General features: G+C 35.1%; 1 protein-coding gene across 2 annotated transcripts in view; it reads right to left on the bottom strand.

Moving 5' to 3' along the window:
• Positions 1-9,655: 9,655 nt before the first annotated feature.
• Positions 9,656-21,926, bottom strand: part of HEATR5B (HEAT repeat containing 5B) — a 70,544-nt gene continuing 58,273 nt past the window's right edge. Inside the window, exons 30-36 of one of the 2 annotated variants that reach the window (XM_045827793.1) lie at positions 20,444-20,571; positions 19,365-19,509; positions 18,378-18,644; positions 16,735-16,959; positions 15,173-15,324; positions 13,805-14,018; positions 9,656-10,563 (exon numbers count right to left, since the gene is read on the bottom strand). In XM_045827793.1, coding sequence (XP_045683749.1) covers positions 10,259-10,563; positions 13,805-14,018; positions 15,173-15,324; positions 16,735-16,959; positions 18,378-18,644; positions 19,365-19,509; positions 20,444-20,571 — 1,436 coding nt within the window. In that variant the 3' untranslated portion in view covers positions 9,656-10,258. The remainder of the gene's footprint in view (positions 10,564-13,804; positions 14,019-15,172; positions 15,325-16,734; positions 16,960-18,377; positions 18,645-19,364; positions 19,510-20,443; positions 20,572-21,926) is intronic. The other variant, XM_045827794.1, reaches the window with a different exon arrangement.

Raw genomic sequence — 21,926 nt, 5'->3', positions numbered from 1 at the left:
AAACTAGAAACCATTATTCCTGCCTGCTAGTTCACTGACCTTTCCATTAACACTGCCTCCTTTCTTATCAGACCTAGAAGAGTTCTAAGAGGAAAATAATGCAATAATGGCATTTTTTTTAATTTGAAGGATTTAAGTAACCTTGTAGGCTTTGAATGTTAAAAGCTTTTTTTTTCTGCAATAGAAGACATGTCTGACAATTCATTTAAATATTCATAATGCACTATTAAACATAATTAAATGTAGTGGTACCTGTTTAAGAACCCATAGGTCCTTTAGCTAAACTCACCAAACAAAAAGAGAACCCAAATAAAATCAGAAATGAAAGAGGAGATATTACAAGTCTTACCACAGAAATACAAAAGATCATAAGAGACTACTATGAACAATTATAAGTCAAATTGTACAATAAAGAAAATGGATAAATTCTAAAAACATAAAGCCTACTAAGACTGAGTCATGAAGAAATAAGAGAATCTGAACTAGTAAGGGGACTGAATCAGTACTCAAAGAAAAGTTTTTGACTAGACGGCTTCATTGGTAAATTCTGTCAAACATTCAATGAAAAATTAATACTAGTCCTCAAACTCTTCCAAAAAAAACAGAAGAAGAGGGAACTCTTCCACTCTTATTTTGAGGCCAGCATGGCATACCCTGATACCAATACTAGACAAGGACACAAGAAAAGAATATTAGAGAGCAGTATCCCTGATTAAAATAAATGCAAAAATCCTCAACAAAATAAAAGCAGATTAATACATTAAAAGGATCAAACACTATGATCAAGTGGGTTTTATTCAGGGATGCCAGGCTGATTTAACATCTATAAATTAGTCAATGTGATACACCATATTAACAAAATGGATGAAAATCATGATCATCTCAATAGTTGTAGAAGAAGCATTTGACAAAATTCAACATCAATTATGATAAAGCAGGAACAAAGGGAACATAACATAACAAAGTCCATATATGACAAGCCCACAATTAACATCCTATTTAATGGTGAAAAGCTGAAAGCTTTTCCTCTAAGATTAGGGACAAGACAAGGATGCCCACTGTCACCACACTTATTTAATATAGTATTGGAAGTCCTATCCAGAGCAATTAGGCAAGAAAAAGAAAGAAAAGTCATCCAAATTGGAAAAAAAAGAAGTTATACTATTTGCAGATGACACGTAGGATACATAGAAAACCCTAGACACTCCATCAAAAACCGTTAGAACTAATAAGTATGTAATGTTACAGGATACCAAATAACAAAAATCTGCTACATTTTTATACATTAACAATGAATTATCAGAAAAAGAAAGACAATAATCCCATTTACAATTGCATCAAAAACAATAAAATACCCAGGGATAAATTTAACCAAGGTGGGCAACATGTATACTGAAAACAATAAGACATTAAGGAAAGAAATTGAAGATGACTCAAAAAAAATGGAAAAATATTTCATGCTCATGGATTGGAAGAATCAGTGTTATTGAAATGTCCACATTACCAAAGCAATCTACAAATTCAACACAATCCCTATCAAAACTCCAATGACATTTTTCACAGCAATAGGAATAAATCCTAGAATTTGTGTGGAAACACAAAAACCCATCTACTCTGTGCTTATCCATCTTTCACATTTGCTGTATTCAACATGAATTACATTTTTTAAATAAATTCTTTATTGCATATAACATATGAGGTTTGTCCAGAAGGCACACAGCCATGTAATATGAGACATAGAGGTCTTATTGAAGAATATACAGGAAACATTGTACATAGGACAATGATGTCTCAGTCCCCTTCAAAACAGGCACCTTGGGACCTCACACAGTTTTCCTAATTGCCATCAGCTGCCCCATCGTATTTTCCTGAATCTCATTGACTATCTGAAGTCTCTTCCTTTTCAAAGGTGATTTCAGTTTTGGGAAAAGCCAGAAGTTGCAGGGTGTCAAGTTTGGACTGTAGCAGGGCTGAGTTGTCTGGGTAATTTGGTGTTTTGCCAAAAATCTCTGCATGAGACATGATGCAGGAGCAGTCAGGTTGTCGTGGTGAAGCTCCAATCACCAGCTGCCCATAGATTTGGCTTTCTTAATCATCTGAGTATTTTAATGCAGATTCCTTGCTCTCCTCGCTCAGTCATTTTGAATGTGACGGCCACACAGTACACACGTTCATTCAACAGCATCTACTGCCCCCACTGACTAGTACGGTGAGGTCATCATCGTTCACACATGCTCATACCAGTCCACTGTCCTTGGCAGCCAGGTCACATCCATATCACAACAAAGACCCTTCTCAATATGTGTTCAGAAAATACAGCAAAAATGCTTTTGAATTTGAAAAAAGTATTCTAAAAAATTAATAACTAGGAAGGACACAGCATTTATAATGAGTTAAACCTAAATTATATTTTCCACTCTATGGTTTTCCAGATTTGGAAATCTTGGACAAATGGTTTAAACTTTTTCTGCTGCAGTTCTGATTTTTAATATGAGAATAATATTTACCTTATAAAGTCATTATAAAGATTAAATGAGAGAAAAAATGTAAATCCCTAGCATAGAGCCAGACAGACATACAGTATATACTGAATGATAGCTTTTATTTTCAGAGTTCACAAGACTAACTGAAGTAACACATAAAATTTACATACTAGGGGCTCAATCATTCCTTTTGTTTTCTTATTCCTTATGCAGAACTTTAACTCTGCAGAGTTAAAATAATTTTTTTGAAAAATAATGTCCATGCCCAACCAGTAAGCCTCGGACCTCAAGGTGTTGCTGATTTCCTGATCATTTTAATGAAGCCAGTGACACAAAAAATAGTGTTTCCCTTCCACGCACAGAGAGCAGCTGTCAAAATGTTGACTTATATATCAGTGCACCCAGTTGTGAAATACTAATGTTTGTTATTTAAATAATTGGAATGTCTGCTATTTTTGGTTTATATGTGTATGCTTTGTGTGGCAATGATTCTAGTTCTACAAAATGGCAAATAATTCGCCTGCTGTCTTTTTTGTATTTTTTACTAAAATGACTGATTTTTTTTTAATAAAAAGGTTCCAGATGACCTGTTATTTGTGTCTCTAACTGGTGAAAGAAAAGGCTTCGAATTGAACTGGATGGCCTTTTCAGGATTCTGCCAAGAAAAAATAAGAGTAGATAATTTGGCAAGAAGCTAGGGCAAATGGAATCCTGGGGAAGAGGAATGTGCAATAGCCCACTGTTTATCGTCCTCTTCCACCTCTGTTCACTTCCCAATTTCTCTCATATCCCTCTTCTGCCTACCCTGCCTCATGGGGCTTGGCCCTGCCTCTGTGGTTCCTCAGCCTCCAAACTTGCTCCCTATTCAGAACTGGGTTGAGGATACAGCCAATCACAAGTTGGGAAAGTGAAGGGATTCTATTTCAGAATTTCTTCTTTGAGTTCAATAATTAAATCTACATCACAGTCTTGTGAGAGAATGGGAAAACAGCCTCTATCATTTATTATCATTACTATTACTATTTTCTTTTGGAAGAGTATGGTCAAAATTAGAGAGTTGCCTAATTTTAAAATTAAAATTAAAATTTTAAAATTTATTTAAATAAGGTTAACAAAACAAAATTTAATTTCGAAATTAAAATTGATCTTAATATTGTGGCTAATATTTAGAGAAATAAATACTTCAAATCTAAAGTCAGGATAGCCTTAACAAATCTAAATATCTAACACAGGGAGACACTAAACTGATACAGAGCTCTGAAGCTTACCAAGACTTCTCTGGGAATATTGATGGTGAGCAACTTAAAATTCTATTTCTGTAAGCACACATAAACTGGGCTTGAACATTCTTTTTCTTTCTCCCCATCAACTCCACCACTTGCTTCTTAACTTCCTCCTTAAAATTTTAAGTGAATGAAAGCCCTACGCAACAGATTGTTTTCTTGTTCTACCTTTTCCTTAAAATAACCATGCCCCCCACCCCCCATTTCTAAGGCAGGGAACTAAACTTCAAATAATTAATGTAGTCTCCATTGCATAAAAATAACTGGGGCGGGGGGTGGGGAGAGGAGAACATTTTTATAAGCTCTGTATTCCTGCCAACTATGCAATAGAGACATATTCGTTTCCATGTGGAACCTTCTTTCAGAAGAAAACACCCAATCTTCATTTTGGCTTGAACTGCCCAGAATATCACCTGCCCCGCCGCCCCCCCCGCCGCCCGCCCCACACACACACCAACTCCTGTCTGATTGTCCTTTACCATAAATTAAGTCCGTTTCCAAAAGAATTCAAATGTGGTATTTTAAAAAATATATAAACAAACAAACAAACATGGTGGAGGGTGGGGAGGGAAATCTGGGCTTTGTGCCAGGAAAGCAAGAACAATGAATCAGGTTAAGGAGGTCCAGTACATTTTTGTTTTAATTTTTGAAGACCCACGTTTTCTTACCTTTTCAAACTAGATTTAACTTAGTTTACATGTACTTCCTTTCCCTCCCTCTGTTCTGCAGGCCCTCGACATCCTACTGTTTGTTGTTCAAGCCATGTTAATTTTAGCCTTTGCAGTTGTTTGCTGTAATGGCAAATTCTACCATTATCCATGTTATCTCCTTTCCCAGATTTCCCCCCAGCTGCAGGACATGAAGTAACAAGAGGAGTGGTTTGAACCAGCTCATAGACACTTCCATGTGAGCTCACAATGTGTAACATTATAACCAAGGAGTGTTCAAGGTAAAGAGCCAATACACACCTTTTTATTACAGGAGCAAAAGATAATTTAGATGGTAGTTTTTAGTTTATGGCTGGGACCAAATTAATGCTGCAACATTTTTATGAGAATGTAACCAGATGAAATGTGAAACGAGTATAAATTATCTAGAAAAGGGTGGAATGGAGCTTTTTTTAAGCAAAATTTAAACACTTTATGTAGAAAAAGTACATAGTGCATTTGATAACTTGAAAGAAGTCCAATACAGCTAACAATAAAGAACAAGAGGAAAGTAGTAACAATTATTTTTATAGCCAGTACTTATTGAGCATATACTCAATTAGAATAAGGCATTTTGAACTGGATCCTTACAACGTCCCATGAGGTAAGTACTAATGTTACCTTCACTTGACAAATGGGGACACAACAAATGGCCGCAGGGCCAGAAGAAATAAAAGGCAAGATGGCTTGAGGGTCACCTTCAGGAAATGGCCTTTATGGGTAAAGTAACCAACTGAAGAGTTTTCAGCAAGGTATCAGATTTGAATATATAAAGTTCATTTCAGTTTCTGAGTGGGAAATACAGTATTAGTTGACACTTCTAAATTGTTTTCTAAAGATCAGACACTGTTTTAAAGTCCTTTCAAGTATTAACTCATTTAATGCACAGCTAGTCTGTAAGATAGGTATTGCTATTGTTCCATTTTACAGATGCAGAAACAGGCCCAAATAGGACCAGTGACTTGACCAGGGTTACACGACTTGTGCCAAAGCCAGATTCCAACCCAGGTGCACTGACCTAACCACCCAGGCCAAACACTGCTCTACTGCAGTCACATGTGTGGGCTTGGATTAGGATGCAAATAATGGCAATAATGACACGTGGAAGGATTTGAGCAGGTATTTAGGAAATAGGGCGGTGCACTAAGCATAGTGAGGGAAGAGTCATGGATGAAGCTAAGATTTACAAGAGGCTACCCAAAAGGTTAAAAGACTTGCACTGTTTGCTGGGAGATCATGAGCTGAGAAGCAAGTGTTAGATAAGGAGGTGAGGAGTGCAAGTGTAAATTAATTTGAGTTTGAGGAGCTTCTGACACAACTAATGGTGGGTAGTCACATATGCAAGTCTGAAGTGGCTAGGTCTCCAGACAACCATATGAAGGAATCTCTGCATATTATTCTCTATCATATCATAGTTCATACTATTCCTTCCTACTCATCACAAACCCGTGGTAATTTTCTCTCTCCAGGCAGAATGTAAACACATGGCAGATTCTTTGTGTCTTGACTGGTCTCTATTGTATTACCAATGCCTGGCATACAGTAGGTGTCCCATAAATAATTGTCCAATGAATGAATAAAAGACAGCATTAGAGCATCTTATGAGGTCTTTGACAAACAGGAATTCAAGTTCTCATTGTGACAAGAAATGCACTATCATAACGCAATCATCTTTAAATAGCTCTCTTAGGAAATTCTTTTAATTTTGATCACACCCCGCTTATTTGAAACACTGACCTGTTGGAGTGGCCTGCCAACTGGCCCTTCTCTCTGAAGATCAATGATCACATTGCCCTTTTTCACCCTCCGTTCTTCTGTGTCACTTCTCAGATACACGCCCGTTTGTCTTTGCCCTTCACATGTGGCGTTAAGTGGCAATCCTTCAACTCGCTAAGCAGCCCACTACGCACACGCACTGAGGCCCCACAGTGTGTGGAGGAGGACTGTTACCTTCCTTATTTTAAACAAGCATGTTTTTACTAAAAAACAGCCCAGCTCTACTGAGGCTTTCTACTAGCTTCATAAAGCTTCCCAGTCAACTAAAATGTCATTTAAAAAAATGTCTAGGTATAACAAAATACTTGCGGAGATTGAAGGGCACTCCCAAGCATTTTCTTAGAATTTGGAAAAGACCCAGTTTCATTTCCCATCTGTTATTTGAAAAACCATCACAACTAAGATTAAGCAATATGTGTAAAAATTCAAACCTGTCATATTTTTATAACCTCTTTAAGGAACTACTCCAGAAAATAATCTGCAAGTTTTCCTTTTTAAAAAGTCAAATGCAGCATTATTATTAAAATGTAAGTAGCCATCAAAAAAATGGAGAGATTTAAAGAGAGGATAAGTAATCAGGAGTGAGAAGTTGGAAAGGTCAAACAAGATCACTTAAATTTTCATGGATTCTTTTGACTCACATGCAAAGCTAAGGGAAAAAGAACAAATAGAAGTATAGAGTATATGTGTATGAGGAAAACAATGCCTGAAATGAAAACCCCTGAGTTCCAATGGCAAAAAGGGACAGGTCATGCGGACAGGGGACCAAGGCTGTGGATAAGATTTCCTGAGGGAAGAGAAACAATAGTCGTACTGGTCGCTTGTGCATGCATGGTTCTCACGCTTGTTTAGTGACTTAGCTCAGAACAATTTTTCTAAATTATGATGAAGACATGCAGTTCCCATTTATTTAAGTAAATTTTTATGAAGTCCATAAATAATAATGTTATAAGCTCTTAGAATTATAAATGGATGTTTAATGATTGACTCGGGTTTTAAAATGAATCCATCTGATGCGAAACATTAAGGCAAGACATTTATTTATAGCTGTACTCTAGCCATTTCTGGCACCAACCTAAAAATTCCAATTAAGAATGAAGAAAATGTGAAGCACAGTAATTCATATAATTAAATGCATTTTGAAAACTGGGCTAATTATATCCATCCTTGGCATTGTTTGAATAAAAAGAAATAAGGGATATAAAGTTCTAGCACAGCGTCTGACACTCAACAGAAATGGCAGCTCTTCTTACAAGTGCCAATCGGCAATATTTCAGCTGCTGTTTGAATGTAATGTATGTTATACTATCGTGCTGTGACAGCCATTTCATATACATGTAAAAACTACTTCTCAGACTAAATAATACGATGTGCTGATATTAAAGGATTGGCCAAAGGGTCATTCTCTTGATTTAAAAAGGGGTGGGGGGCAGGGTAAATAGACAGACATATGCACTGTTGTAGATGTGCAGAAGATTGTGGAGAGAATAGCTAGGAAAAGTTCTTCTCACTTGATAGACGGGGAAACTGAAGCCCCCACAGGTTTAGGTTGTCCAAAATTCTTTCCCTGATGGCAGAACCTACTTAGGGCTGGGACACTTGATTTCTTACATTAAGACTATTCAGAGTAAGCTTCTGAAAGAATCCACTGGCTATCATGATGTTCCTTTTAGCTTCTTGATTTTGGACATTCTTAAATAAATATGCTTACTTGGGTTAAGAAAATCTCATGGTTGGGCAATGGAACAAATTGAAAAATACGATTTTCCAACAAATATTTTATAGATATAATCTTAGAAAACAGGAAGTAAGTCGTGTGGAAGAGTCTGGAGAAAGTATAAAGACGTACTGGGAGGGGCAAAGAGAGGAAGAGAAAGCCTAAGGGAGAGAGGGAGAAGGAAAATGGCACAACCATTACCAATGGATGACGGAGTCTACTGCAAACTGGGAAACAAAGATTCTACTGCAAAGCGGAAAATTATGGAAAAAGTCTGGGGGGTACCAAGAACAGCAGAAAATAGCCAAGTCAAAAATGAGCATACTTTTTAAGTAGGTGAGTGAAAAGGTGTTACGTCTAAAAGAAACAAGGAATAGGAAAACAGTGTGGCAGGGCCTTAGTGAGCTGAACAGTTACCATTGAGTAGGGAAGCCCACTCCCAGCTGTATACCCAAGGGAAATGAAAACATATGTCTGTCCCAAAACTTGTGAACAATTGTTCACAGAAGCATTACTCATGGCAGGCAAAAGGTGAAAACAACACAAGTGTTCATCAAATGTTGAATGGATAAATAAAATGTAGCATTTATAAAATGGAATATTATCCAGCCATAAAAAAGGATAAAGTACTGATGTATATGCTACAACAGGGATAAACATTATGTGAAGTCAAGAAGCTAGTCACAAAAAAACATGATTTTATTTATATAAAATGTTCATAATAGGAGAATAAAAAGAGAAAGTAATCTAAGGTTAAAGAGAAATGGAAAGTTAAATGGTAGGTACAAAATAGGGGCAAGTTCAGAATAGCAGAGGAAATGGAGAAGCCAAAGAACTTATGTGTATGACCCATGGACATGAACTAAGGGGGGGGTATTACAGGTGGGAGGGGTGGTAATGCTGGTGGGAGGGGGGTACAGGGCAGAGGGGAATAAAAAGAGGAAAAATGGGACAACTATAATAGCATAATCAATAAAATATATTTAAAAAGAGAGATGGAAAGGCTGTGAGGGTATAGCATTTCTTTATGGAGCAATGAAAATGTTCCAAATTATTTTTGGCAATGGTTGTATTACTCTGTGTATATATTAAAAACTACTGATTTGTACATTTTTCAATGGATGAATTATATGGTATGAGAATAATAACTCAATAAAACTGTTACCAAGAAAAAAAAACTCTCCAAAAAACAAAGAAAATAACTTTAGAAAAGCAAGTCTGAAATGAAAAACAACCCTGTGGAGTGAAAAGTCAGTGAGAAATAGGGGGGAAAAAGTACCTGTCTGAGGTCTAAATTACTGAATGAGGAAGAAAGGCAAAGATTTTTAAGCTGCCAATTGTTGGGGGTATGAGAGATTACAGAGGAGGTAGATGACAAATAGGTATAAATGTTCAGAAAGATGACTTACTTTTGAATACAGTCAATATAACACTGGTGGCAAACATTATTTCATCAATTACCTATTTGATATTGTACGACTGCCATTGCATTGGACATTGGCATAACTATTATTACGGCTAATTCACTTTTGTATGCCCTGAAGCACTTAGCTTGATGCCTTATCCACAGTAGGCACTCAATAAATATTTGATGAATGAAACTAACCATCATAGCCAGAACTCAAGGCTCTGTAATTACAAAACATAACTGAGGCCAAATTTTAGCCATTAAAAAAAAGCAGACTATTATTCCACATCTAGAATATTTTAATGGATCTTAAATGAAAGTTTTAATTTAGTTAACAACTAAAAAATACACAAGCATAATTTAGTAATTTAATATGGAAGTAAAAAGACCTGTTAGAAAGGTAAGGACATTTTGAGAAATGCTAAGAAAATGTGACTATTCATATTATATACACTACAAAACAGACATTTTACATTATTTTGCTCACTTCAAAATTTAAATTCTGCTGTTTTACAATTAAAGTTTTCATGACATGTGCTGAATCCTACCTATTTTTTCTGATAATATCAATAAGCAGCCCAACTACATGATATAATTATTTTTCACATTTAAATTTACAAGTCTGGCTCAGTGTTTAAAAAATAAATTAATTAATAAAACAGAAACAGTATTAGGAGAAAAATGAAAGCACATTTACCACATTATAAAGAATAAATCACTCCTTCAACACAAGAAAGCAGTGTGAATATTATTTCACCTAACCTACCTGGAAGCATACAATACCAATATACAAATAAAGTAAAACCTACAGTCTGGAATGATTCAGTGGCTATCACAATTAGCTTCTAGTTGACAATATAAATAAAAATAAATGGAACAGCAAATTAAAAAAAACTTGTTTTTAGCTTAATTGTTGGTGCAGAAGGCATAGTAGGGGCTGGCTGCCTGGTAGCGGCTTTAGCTTTGCTGGCTTGGCTTGCTCGAACAGCAGTTTCCAGACGTGTTTTCAACTCGGGAGCTGCTCCCATTACTGTCTTGAAAGCATGTGGATACAGAGGTCCAATATGCATTAAATTCTGGAGTGCAAACTCATGAAGATCTTTGGAGGCTGTGTTTGCTGAGGCAAAAGAATTTTCATCCAGCAGGTAAGAGATCAAAGTGGGAACTAGAAGAGCAAGTAACTGGACTCCTGCAAATAACAAGGTTAGTCCGATGATGCTCATAAATCTGAAAATGACAGTAAACTTTATTTTTAAAACTAGGTACAGTAGTCTGAATCATAATAAAATATAAGTAAACATGCATAATCTTCTTTAGACCTCAATGATAACTCATAATTATTATTAAATATATACCAAATGCCCAAGCTATGTTATTGTTAGGGTTGGAAATCAGGCTTGTTAAGAGTATATGATATATATATGTGTGTGTGTGTGTGTAAATTTTTATTTTAAAAACAATGCTTATCCCTGGCTTGTATAGCTCAGTGGATTGAGCACCAGCCTGTGAACCAAAGGCTTGTCAGTTCGATTCCCAGTCAGGGCACATGCCTGGGTTGTGGGCCAGGTCCCCACTGGGGACGTGTGAGAGGCAACCACACATTGATGTTTCCCTGACTTTCTCCCTCCCTTCCCCTCTGTTTAGATATAAATAAATAAAATATTTAAAAAAATAAAAAACAGTACTTAAGAGATTAAAAAGAAATAAACCTTTTACAACTGCCATCTGGTAGAATGTATTTCGAAAGTAAGATTGTGGAATATTTAAGGGTAATTCAGAATAGGGAGGCTGGAGCAGGGAACAGGAACCTGAACAGCATCTATTTACTATGATTTAACTAAAACAAGATATTTCCTTCTCTTTAAAACAGAAATACAGCTCTTTCCCATTTCATCATTCCCTTGCAATAAGCGAAGGGAAAAAAATCTTTCAAAAAGAAGGGAAACATACACGCTAGGATTAAAAACAAGAACCCATGCCTGGCTGACATAAACTCTAAGCCCTAAAAAAAGACTTACTGGAGACTTAATCCCCTTTACTAGTCTCTTTGTCTTTCCCTATTAACGACATCATCCTGGAATATAAATTTCATTAAAGCTGCTATTTTTCTTTTAAAAAATATGTAATCATATGTATGTGTGTCTTATAATGAACATTGAGAATAATGCTTTCCCCAGCTTTAATGAATGTTAATTGTGGTAGAATGGCAATACATGAAGTCAAAGCCGAGGCTGCAGGGGAGCAGGAAACATCTGACACAGAATGTGGGATACAGTGCTCACTGATGTCACCAAAGATAATCATCACTGGGGCCTTTCCAGAACCCCAACCTCACTCTGGCCGGGAACTTCCTCTTTCCCTCCTGCATTTTTTTCTCCACAACATCTATTCATTTGTGCATCTCACCATTATACCTACACCTAAAATTAATATAGTTTTAGCCATTTTTACCTCTATGTAAAATTATGCAGAGATATATCTACCCTATATATACATATTTTATATCTATACATAAAAGCAATAAAACTTATCTAAGAGGGAGAAGGTGTTGGCTGTGGTTTCCCTCTAGAATGTAAGCTCTGTGAGAGCTTTGTGTGTTTTATTTCACACTGAATCATCCATGTCTAGAACAGTACCTAGAAAATGGTAAGGTGTCCAATAACTATTTGTTGAATGCGTGAATAAACATACATGCACCTTTTCTCTTGGAGACCATTCAGAAGTTTTTAACTATTGAATTTTTTTCACATTAAAATTTCAGAAGATGTCTACCTGAAATATTAAAAGTCCCAAGCAAATCCTCCAATCAGCCAGATTTACCTCATGTTCCCTCACAAAAATGATAGTAATACTATACAATAAGGCTGACTTTTATAATGAAAATATAATGGTAAATTATCAAATAATATGAAATTATTTTAGTACATGTTGTGCTTACTAAAGCAGAAGAGCTTTTCCTTTTTTTCTTAAAATTTTTAAAATTTTATTTTAATAGTTGTTCAAGTACAGTTTTCTGTCCAGAAGAGCTTTTCAACAGTAGGTTAAAAGGTGAGCTTTTGGTTTTAACAGTTAAAATATAATTAATTGTAAAAAATCTATTATAAATTATTTAAGAACTCATCAAGTATCTGAAAATGTGCCAAGCATTTTAGGAAATATATACTTTACATCTACCTAACGCTTTTATTACCTAGTTGAAGAGCATACATATACAGCACAGAGAACTATAGAACTATGTGCTAAAAAACTATAGGTAACATTGGAGATACAGAGGTCATCAAAAGATGCAGTTGAGCAATACTTTAGGATTTTATAGTTTTAGTAATTATTTTAAAATAGCAAGGCCATAACATAAGGCAGATTACAACCACCAAAGAAACTGAATGAAGGAAAATATCGGAGTAGCTGAATAACCTGGCAATATTTGAAGAACTGAGACCTGACATAGGTTTAGTAGAGTTATCTAAAAAGGGAGAGGAAAAAAAACACCCGAAGAGAGTGAAGATACAACCAACATTGTATAGGGATTAAAATAAGCAGAGTGAGAAAATTGGACTGGTCAGGTTTATAGGTACACACACTGGGGAACAGAATAAAAAGCTCTGAAAACCAAGCAAAAATATTTGAACTTGATGAAGTAAAGCAAGAGGAAATTACTCAAAAGTCTTAAACAAGGGAGAAAAAAATTGTTTTAGATACATCTGATGGGAATTTCTGCTAGTAAACTATTATAATTATCTATTTACAAGAATAGGAAGCAGGTTTCTCTAGAATCCTAGAGAAGCTCCAAAAACAGAGAGGACAAGTTTGGAGTAATAGACTGAATGAAGATGATGGAGAAGAGTTAATAGTCAAGTCTAATTTATTATTTTCAGTTTGTAACCTTGATCATTTGGGGTAAGAAAAAATTCACAGCCTGATTCTATAGTGGATACTGCAAAGTTAAAAATAAAAATTAACATTTGTAAATAATGTGTGAAAAAAGTGGAGTGATAAAATAAATTTAAAAGCTGAAAATTTATCCTTTTGGAATCATATTACTATATTTTATATAACTACTTGTAGTATTACTTAACACTATGTATGGTAAATATATATGTAAATAACTATGTATTGCAGTATTAGTGAGATATATCGATAATACACATCATCAAGATTTTTTCATTTTTTTAATGGACTGCTTCACTCAGAATACAGATTTTTGTACTATAGCAAGACTCTTAAGAGTTAGAGTAAGTTATTAGCATTTTTAAGAAACTCAATATCTTATACATTGATTCATTTTTTTTATTTGATAGCTACCTTTGGTTTTTGCATAGCATTAGCCTCAGATTTAGTTTCACTGTTGCAATAGCCTGTGTCTAATATCAAATGTGATTTATATAATATAGATCATTTCAGACCAGTGGCTTTTATAAGAAAATACTTACTGTTCTGTTCTTCCCCAAGAGCAACCAATGTTTCAAGAACTTTGATTCCTTCTTGAACAGCTAAAAGCTCTGTGTTACTGGTTGGTCTATTTCTTTCAACAGCCTTTAGCTTTTCAACCACTATTGGAGCTAATGAATGGATATAGGGAGTTGAAAGGGCACGGTTGGAATGTTGGAAGACTGAGAGGAGAAGCTGGTAACATTTGGCTTGAACCTATATAAAAAAATCATTGTGTTACTTAACATGTGTAATAGTTCTTATCTGCTGGACAATCACATTGCATCTTAATACATACTGAAAAGATGTGATACTGCGGAATGAAAACAGAAATGCAGGACCAGGCAATGACACTTTCTACTTATAGAGTAGAATAATGAGACTGCTAATAAGCTAATGAAATAAAAATAACTGAAAGTAAATTAGTCAAATAAATATTATTTGTAGGTTAACTGCCAAAGTACCGTGCTTATAAAATTTGTACATTTCTATAGTGTAGGAGAAGCTAAACACCAGACATTTTCATTTTTTTTAATTCTTTTTTTAATACAATTGTCCCTCCCACTTTAGCCTCTCCCACATTGCTTAGGCACCTCAACTCTACTTGAGTTCCCTGGAAATGACTGCTTATGCCAATTTAGGTTTTCCAGGCCTACAAAGTAAGGTCTCCTTGGATCAATTTTAGATTAGACTCTATATTAATTAAAAAAAAAAAACAGGAAGGAAGCAAGGGAAGAAAGGAAGGTCCATTAACATACAGGACAAACAGTGGAATGAACCTGCTTCAGCCTTTGGGAGAGGAGGGGTGCTGAACCTTGCCGGAACTAAATCCCCGGGGTGTTTTTCAAATACAGATCTCTGATACAGGGACACAGGAGTAAAGTCTAGGATCATGTTACTAAACTGAAATTTTTCAGATGTGTAGCAGATTTGAGAAACATTACTTTAGATTTCAACATTGTAAAACAATAAAACATTTTTTCTGAAAAAACAAACAAACAAACAAAAAAAAACTACTTTCCAAATGGTTCATTAAAACAGGTAATAAAATAAATCTATCTTTTAATGCCCTTGGTGTCATTAAGTAAACAGTGAAAAATACAATCATAGATTCACGTAAAATCTCTATCAACATAAGCCAGAACTAACCAAGTATTTTAGGTGTTGAATTTTTGCACATGTAAATTAACATACACATAAGTACCTCCCCGTTGTCTAAACCTTCTGATCTTTTTGAGTTTTTCCATTTTAAAAGGTTCCAGAATAAATATTAGGTTTTCATTTGCTACATCACTCATTTTAACAAATCAATCTGAAATGTTCCTGATAAAGCGGAATATTTATCACCTCTACGTTTAAGTACAACTTACCCACGGGTCACATGAATTTAATGCATTTTTAAATCTGTTCATGCAGCCGTTCTGTAACGACTGGACTCCTATTATCTCACTACCAGCAGACCACAGGAACAGTGCGATTGCCGTCAGCATGCTTACTTCATCAGGCACAGGCACGGAATCTTCTGAAACAGACGAACAAGGAAATACTGAAATCTATGACAAATGAAAGCAGTGTGCTGTTTCTCAAGTGCTTTGGAATTTCAATCTTGAACAATAACCCTCTTTCTCCCCAGCAACATTTATAGCAGTGTGTGTCTCAATCTAACGCAGCCCATAAACAACTTCATGAATAGAGCTCATCTGCTATTGAGGAAAGAGGAGATACTTTATTAGAAGTTCTATATTCAAGTCTTTTTCCTTGTTTTTCTGGATGGTACAATATTAATTGAAAAAAGTCAGGCATAAATCCTAATAAGAACTCTAATATCAAAAACTTAGATATGAAAGATAAGAAAGATAATACGGAAATATAAAATTACTTACAAGTCATTTAACTTTTTTTGAGTTTAGATTAATCAAACATTTCCAAATACTCTCCTTCCAACAAAGTTAAATGATTTTGGTAAGATATTCTAAGTAATTTAAAAATCCAGAAAAGACTTTTCTTAGTGATATCACCTTCATATTTAATGAATGTGAAATTCTATAAATTCTATACAACCATAAGTAAAAAAAAATCTTGCACAATTTCCTGAACATAGTAATCTCATAATTTTAAAAGAATTTCTTGCTATTTCAATCATTTATTCAGAAATGATAAACCTAATGAAATAGAGTATATAATTAGAAATAAAATATGTACATTTATTCTAAAGAACAATACTAGCAAACATAAAATAAGAGACAAACTATTTTATGATTATCATTTCTTCCACAGCTGAACCTACCAACATTCTATATATGTGAATTTGGGTTATTTTGGCAGCTGCAAATACCTAATGATAATCAAGTCCTTTATCAAAATTACATATATATTTGATATACACCAGTATGTTTCTCTTATAATGAGGGAACAATAGTCCATTACATAATATAAAGAATAAAAATGATGTAAAATTCAAAGGATTCAACCAATCTACAATAACCTTAGCCATACATGTTAAAAACTTGTGAACTCCACAGTAGCAACATTCCTCTAGGTGAAATGAGAATAATCTCTTATTCAGAGTTGGGACCATTGCAAGCAATTTTTTTGTCAGAAAATTAACATTTTATTCTTAAATTGTGACTTCAGTAACAGGGATAATACAACATGAGCCCACTGTATCTTAGAGCCAGAAAGTGAGGAAGTACTTAGGCAATAATGGGGTTGTACCAAACCTCCCAACATGTATCTAAGTTTTAAGACAGGGGCATTTAGAGTCCATATCCAGAAAGGGCACTAAAGTTCACATCTGAAAGACATGACCAGAACACCTCTCTGAGTTGATTCAGTGTTATGTAGCAATTCTCCTCACAAGCTCATTTAACTAATTAGGTATTAGAGAAGAGAGAGCCTATCGATGAAAAACATTAAACTCTGACTAGGTTACCTGGTTGTGAATATTCCAGGATGCATGCAAGGGTACTACGAATGAGAGCTGTCCACTGTTTTTGAGTGTCCTCCGTTCTGGCCAATGACAGTGTCACGATATTTTTAATCCCTTGAAGAGCTGCACTAACTGGTGGAGGAACCTGATTATCTGCAGACTTTATTGCTGTGTCTTTCAATATCCTTGCAATTAAAAACAGAATGGTGGGCAGAATTGTCATACATCCTGAAATCAAAACAAAGCGGGTTACTCATAACTACTTTAGTTCCCATATTTCAGTTGTTTCAATTGTTCATATTTTTTACAATTGATTGTGGTTTAATATTATTTCTTTTCCTTTTCTATACAAAATTGATTGCATCACTCTTACTATAGTTCATTGTTTGAAAAAGAAAATAAGTGGCAATTCATTTCAAAGAAAACAGTATTTTCTTTTTTTTCTGACTAGCCTTGTTTTTATTATTTCCATTACTTTATCTATTTAGTATTTCATGCCCTTCATAATGAAATTAAGAAAGGAAGATGGAAAACACTACCATATCCACACCTTGAAAAATATCTGAGTAACTTGGTGAATCTTATAGCAATTCTAAGATGTGTAATCAATCTTCAGTGTACAAAAGTCAGCCTAAGCAAGCCAGGTAATGATATACAGAGTATGTGGGTAAGCAAACGAGAAATGTCAGAATCTGCCCTGGCCAGGTGATTCAGTTGGTTGGAGCATCCTTCTATACACCAAAAAATTACATGTTCGATTCCCAGTCAGGGCACATATCTAGGTTGCAGGTTCAATGCCTGGTTGGGGCATGTATAAGATGCTACGAATCATTGTTTCTCTCTCAGACCAATGTCTATCTGTCTTGGTCTCCATACAGCCCCCATCCCTCCCCCACCTCTCTCAAATCAATAAAAATATATCCTCAGGTGAGGGTTAAAGGAGAGAAAGAAATGACAGAATCCTAGATTTGTAGCTGAAAGAGCTTCAAGGTCATGGAATTCAACCTCCCACTTAATGACGGACTCCTGTCACAACTCTCCCTTTCTGTGATTGTATTCTGCCTGCAAAGCCTATTATTTTCACATCTGTGGGTTTATGTTGAGCTGAAATTTACCTTTATGTCTCCCGATAATACCATTTCTACCTTCTGGATAAACAGAGGGACGTCTACTTCTCCATTCAGTAGTTCTTTAGTTAAGTGCAGACAGCTATTATCTTTTTTAGCTATTACAATTTCTTCAGTTACTCCTTAGAGTTGGCTATCATTCTCCACTGACTTTCTTTAGTTTGTCAATGTTGCTCAAAGTGGCAACCAGATCAGACTCTAAAGGATCTGATCTAAAGTAATTCCTAAAGTAATTCCACCTTGTGCTTATCTGCTAAAATTCAGTGTCTTCCCTCATGGTGTGGTTCTATCTTTTTGTTGAAGTTTGTCAGAAATACATCTGAAAAGAGTATCTTGGGTTTTGGCTTTTTAAAATCTTTGTAGGCTCCTAAATATAAATACACCCTTAAAAAAACAACCTCTTCTTTCACACTTGAGACTTAAGGGGAAAATAAGTCATAATAGTGCTTAAAATCAAAAGCAAGCTCATCTTTGTCTACCACAACATAACGCACTTTCAAACAGTGACCAATACTGTACCAGCAGGCGAACACAGGGACGGTAAGTCAGAGAGTATGGTGACTGTGGCTGCCACCAGACGAGCACTTTCTTCCGACAGCCGGGTTTTAGTGGCTATGTGACTTGGGGAGTCTGACATCTTCGTACTGAGGTGTGGCATGTGCCGCACTAAAATGAACATCAACAGCTCCATAGTTGCAAACACAAGAGATTTTCCAGGAATAAGGCCACCGCTGTCACCTCCTTCTCCCAACACGGGACAGGACTCTTTTTCCATATCATCTTCATCTTGAGCAAAAGAAAATTTGGTGAAATTTCCAGCAAAATAATTATAATGACAACAAATTGTAGATAAAACCACACAATACATATATTTGAGAAACTCTTTCAAAAGAATTTATAACTGAATGTCTATTGATATACCATGTCTTTTTCAGAATAATTATCTGCCTTATTAGAATTCTGTTTATTGACCTCTCTTAAAAGTAAAAGACAATGCATTTTTTACTTGAAAAAAATTTATTAGATATTTTTATTAAGAATGTATTCCATGCCCTGGCTGGTACAGCTCAGTGGATTGAGCGCGGGCCTGCAAACCAAAGTGTCGCCAGTTCAATTCCCAGTCATGGCAAATGCCTGGGTTGTGGGTCAGGTCCCCAGTTGGGGGCATGCCAGAGGCAACCACACACTGATGTTTCTCTATTCCTCTTTCTCCCTCCATTCCCCCCTCTCTAAAAATAAATAAAATCTTAAAAAAAAAAGGAATGTATTTCATAACAGAAGTAACACATATATTAAGTGCAACCTTATGAAGCTGACACTTTGAATGTGAAAAGTAGTTGACTATCAGCAATTTCATGTGGTTCTTTTTAATGAAAGCAAAGTTGATCGCAAATCTCAATGTATGATTAATTTTTTATTTTAAAAAAATCTTCCTGACGTTAGTATTTTGAAAATGAGAGTACAAATAAGATCTACGTCAAAGTTAGTGTAATTTCTAGTGCTTACTTAGAGTGTTTCTTTTCTCTTGCAGATAATCCTGAGCAGCTCTCACTATCTGCTGTACGACCCCAGTGACCAGCAGCTGAACGGATGGGGGATTCCAGGTCAACAGGAGGCGGTGCAAGACACTCAGCAACTCAACACCAATCAGCTGTTATGAGTTAATACAGATACATTTAATTAATTTTCATTTCAAAGGATAAATTTATATTATTAAAATCTAAGAAAATATGCATATAAAAATAAATAAATCTGGTAGCTAAAATTAGCACATCAGACTATGTACCAGATAAAAACATTATCACAGTCTTGAGAAATGGTTACATTTTATCTCAACATATTTTCAGTCAACAAATTATTTTGTTATGTATATAATTAAATAAGTTTTATATTAAAAATGATTGCTCTCCTATTTCTTAACTCTATTTGAACTAAGCAGTATTGTGAGAATCCAGTGACATCCAAGCTTTTGATCTTCAGCCTAACTGAGCACCCAAGAGGTGTCTACCAGAGATTCTAGGCACTGCTAGTAGTCCCTCCCCATTCATCTCAGCAACTATTTCAAATCTATCACTACTCACTTTAAGCCTTTGCTCACTATCTTCCACATCAAACCCATTCTAAACATAGATCAAGTCCTCTAAATAATCCATACAGAAATGAGGAAAAGTCCATCATTAGACCGTTGAGATGAGTACTTGAGCCAGTGCAAAAAAACAAAACAAAACAATAAAAACCCTGCATTAAGTGAGAGAGAAAACTTCCTCCAACATTTAAAAGTAGCATCAATTCTTTAATGGCCTTATAAATTATTTTAGCCCTTTATCAGTAGAATCATAAACTGGGACTGAGGTCATCCCTTAAGTTTTTAGTTTTACTTGTCTGCTAATGAATAAATCAAAGGAGGCATAGTGATGGTCACCAGTGTAGTTGTGCCTGGACATCCCAAATTGAGTATGGCGTCTTAAATAAAGCCAAAATCCTGAGTAATTACTATAAAAGATTTCATAAGTGAGAAAATTATCTTAAGATAAATATCATGAAAACAAAGCATAGAATTATCTATCTATAGGAACAGACTGTACCTGGTCTTCTGCAATATGGATCCGGGCGTAAGGAGAATCTAGTAAGGTATGTAAGGCCTGCAGGCACGCTGCAACGTGTTCAACGGGCTCCTCGGGTCTAGGGGAGCAAAGGAACTGTATGCTCACACCTGCGGTGTACAAAATAAGACCACAGGTTTGTCGATATAAAAACACGATTGCTTTCATACCACATTTTTCTCTATTCATATTTACTTTTTTAACAAATTACTTTAACATATATTTATTAATGCCTTAAAGTAGAGTTCAAAATAGTTTCCAAAATAAGCAGCTAAACTTAACATAGATTATAGCTTTGCGATTATGTTACTAATCAAATTGGAGGTGGGGAGGTAGTTCTAAGATCTACCTAAGAAGATATTCATTCTATCTATCTATCTATCTATCTATCTATCTATCTATCTATGAAGATATTCAATTCTTTTTATTTCTAGGACATTTAAACATAATACATTAAGAATATATTTATGAAAACTATAAACTTACATTTCATTAAATGGTTGCCAAAGTATTTTCATGCCTGCAAAGTTTTTAAATGCCAAGGCACAATGAATATCATGGGTTACAATTGCTCTTAATATGCATAACGGTAAGATCACTGTTTTGTATAAAACATACAAATTTTTTTTTATATTTTCATTTATGAAATCTACTGACAAACTCTATAATTTTGCATTAACAAGTATGTTCCTTTTCCCTCCCAAAAAATATAAGATGACTAAGAGCTTCATTATGATGTATAACATCAATAAAGCCATTATAGACTAAGATTTATTCCAATTTACTTTAACTTTGCAGTTTATTATTTCCTCATGGAACAATCTGGTAAGTGCCAAGCCAAAAACAAAACAAAAAATGTTGTTAAAAAAAGAAGTTTATTTTGTTTCTTGAAAGAATGTTGCTCTGTGAATAAATGTGATGGTCATAATTTTTACAGCAGTTTTTAACAATTAAGTTTTTAGATTAAAAATTCAGCTAACAACTTTGAAAATGTGCTTAAAATCCTCCTTTCCTTCTCAGACTTGTGCTATGTAAAATTTTCCATAGCATTAAAAAGAAAGACATGAAGGAGGTCAGATCATCCCACATCAAAATACGCCTCTTTGGTATACTGATTATTTTGAGCTGACGGTACTGGAGAAACAGCAGGTATAGGTAGGAAGGGCTTTCTGACTCTTCTACTCAAAGCAGGCCATAACATTTTTCATGATAAAAGTGCCCTCCCTGTATCAGCAAAAGAACATTCTTATCACAAGAGACTAGGAGTCCATGTCAAAACAGACCTGTAAAACCAACCTCCTAAAATAACGCTTATATTCCATTAGTTTCTCCCACATACTTCCTAGTTGCTGTCCCACAGTTTGCTGCCCCTGGCCCAAACCCCCGTGTCGTTGTGTAACATAGTAGATAAGATTTGGGGTCTAATGGCTACTTCAGGTCTTCATTTTCTTTCTAAAGACTCCTG

This window comes from Phyllostomus hastatus, unplaced genomic scaffold (genome assembly GCF_019186645.2).
Source record: "Phyllostomus hastatus isolate PE091 unplaced genomic scaffold, TTU_PhHast_1.1 phas_scaffold_78, whole genome shotgun sequence".
Classification (NCBI taxonomy): Eukaryota; Metazoa; Chordata; class Mammalia; order Chiroptera; family Phyllostomidae; genus Phyllostomus; species Phyllostomus hastatus.
Note: the sequence above shows the minus strand (reverse complement) of the source record. Positions and strands in the feature narration are given on the sequence as shown.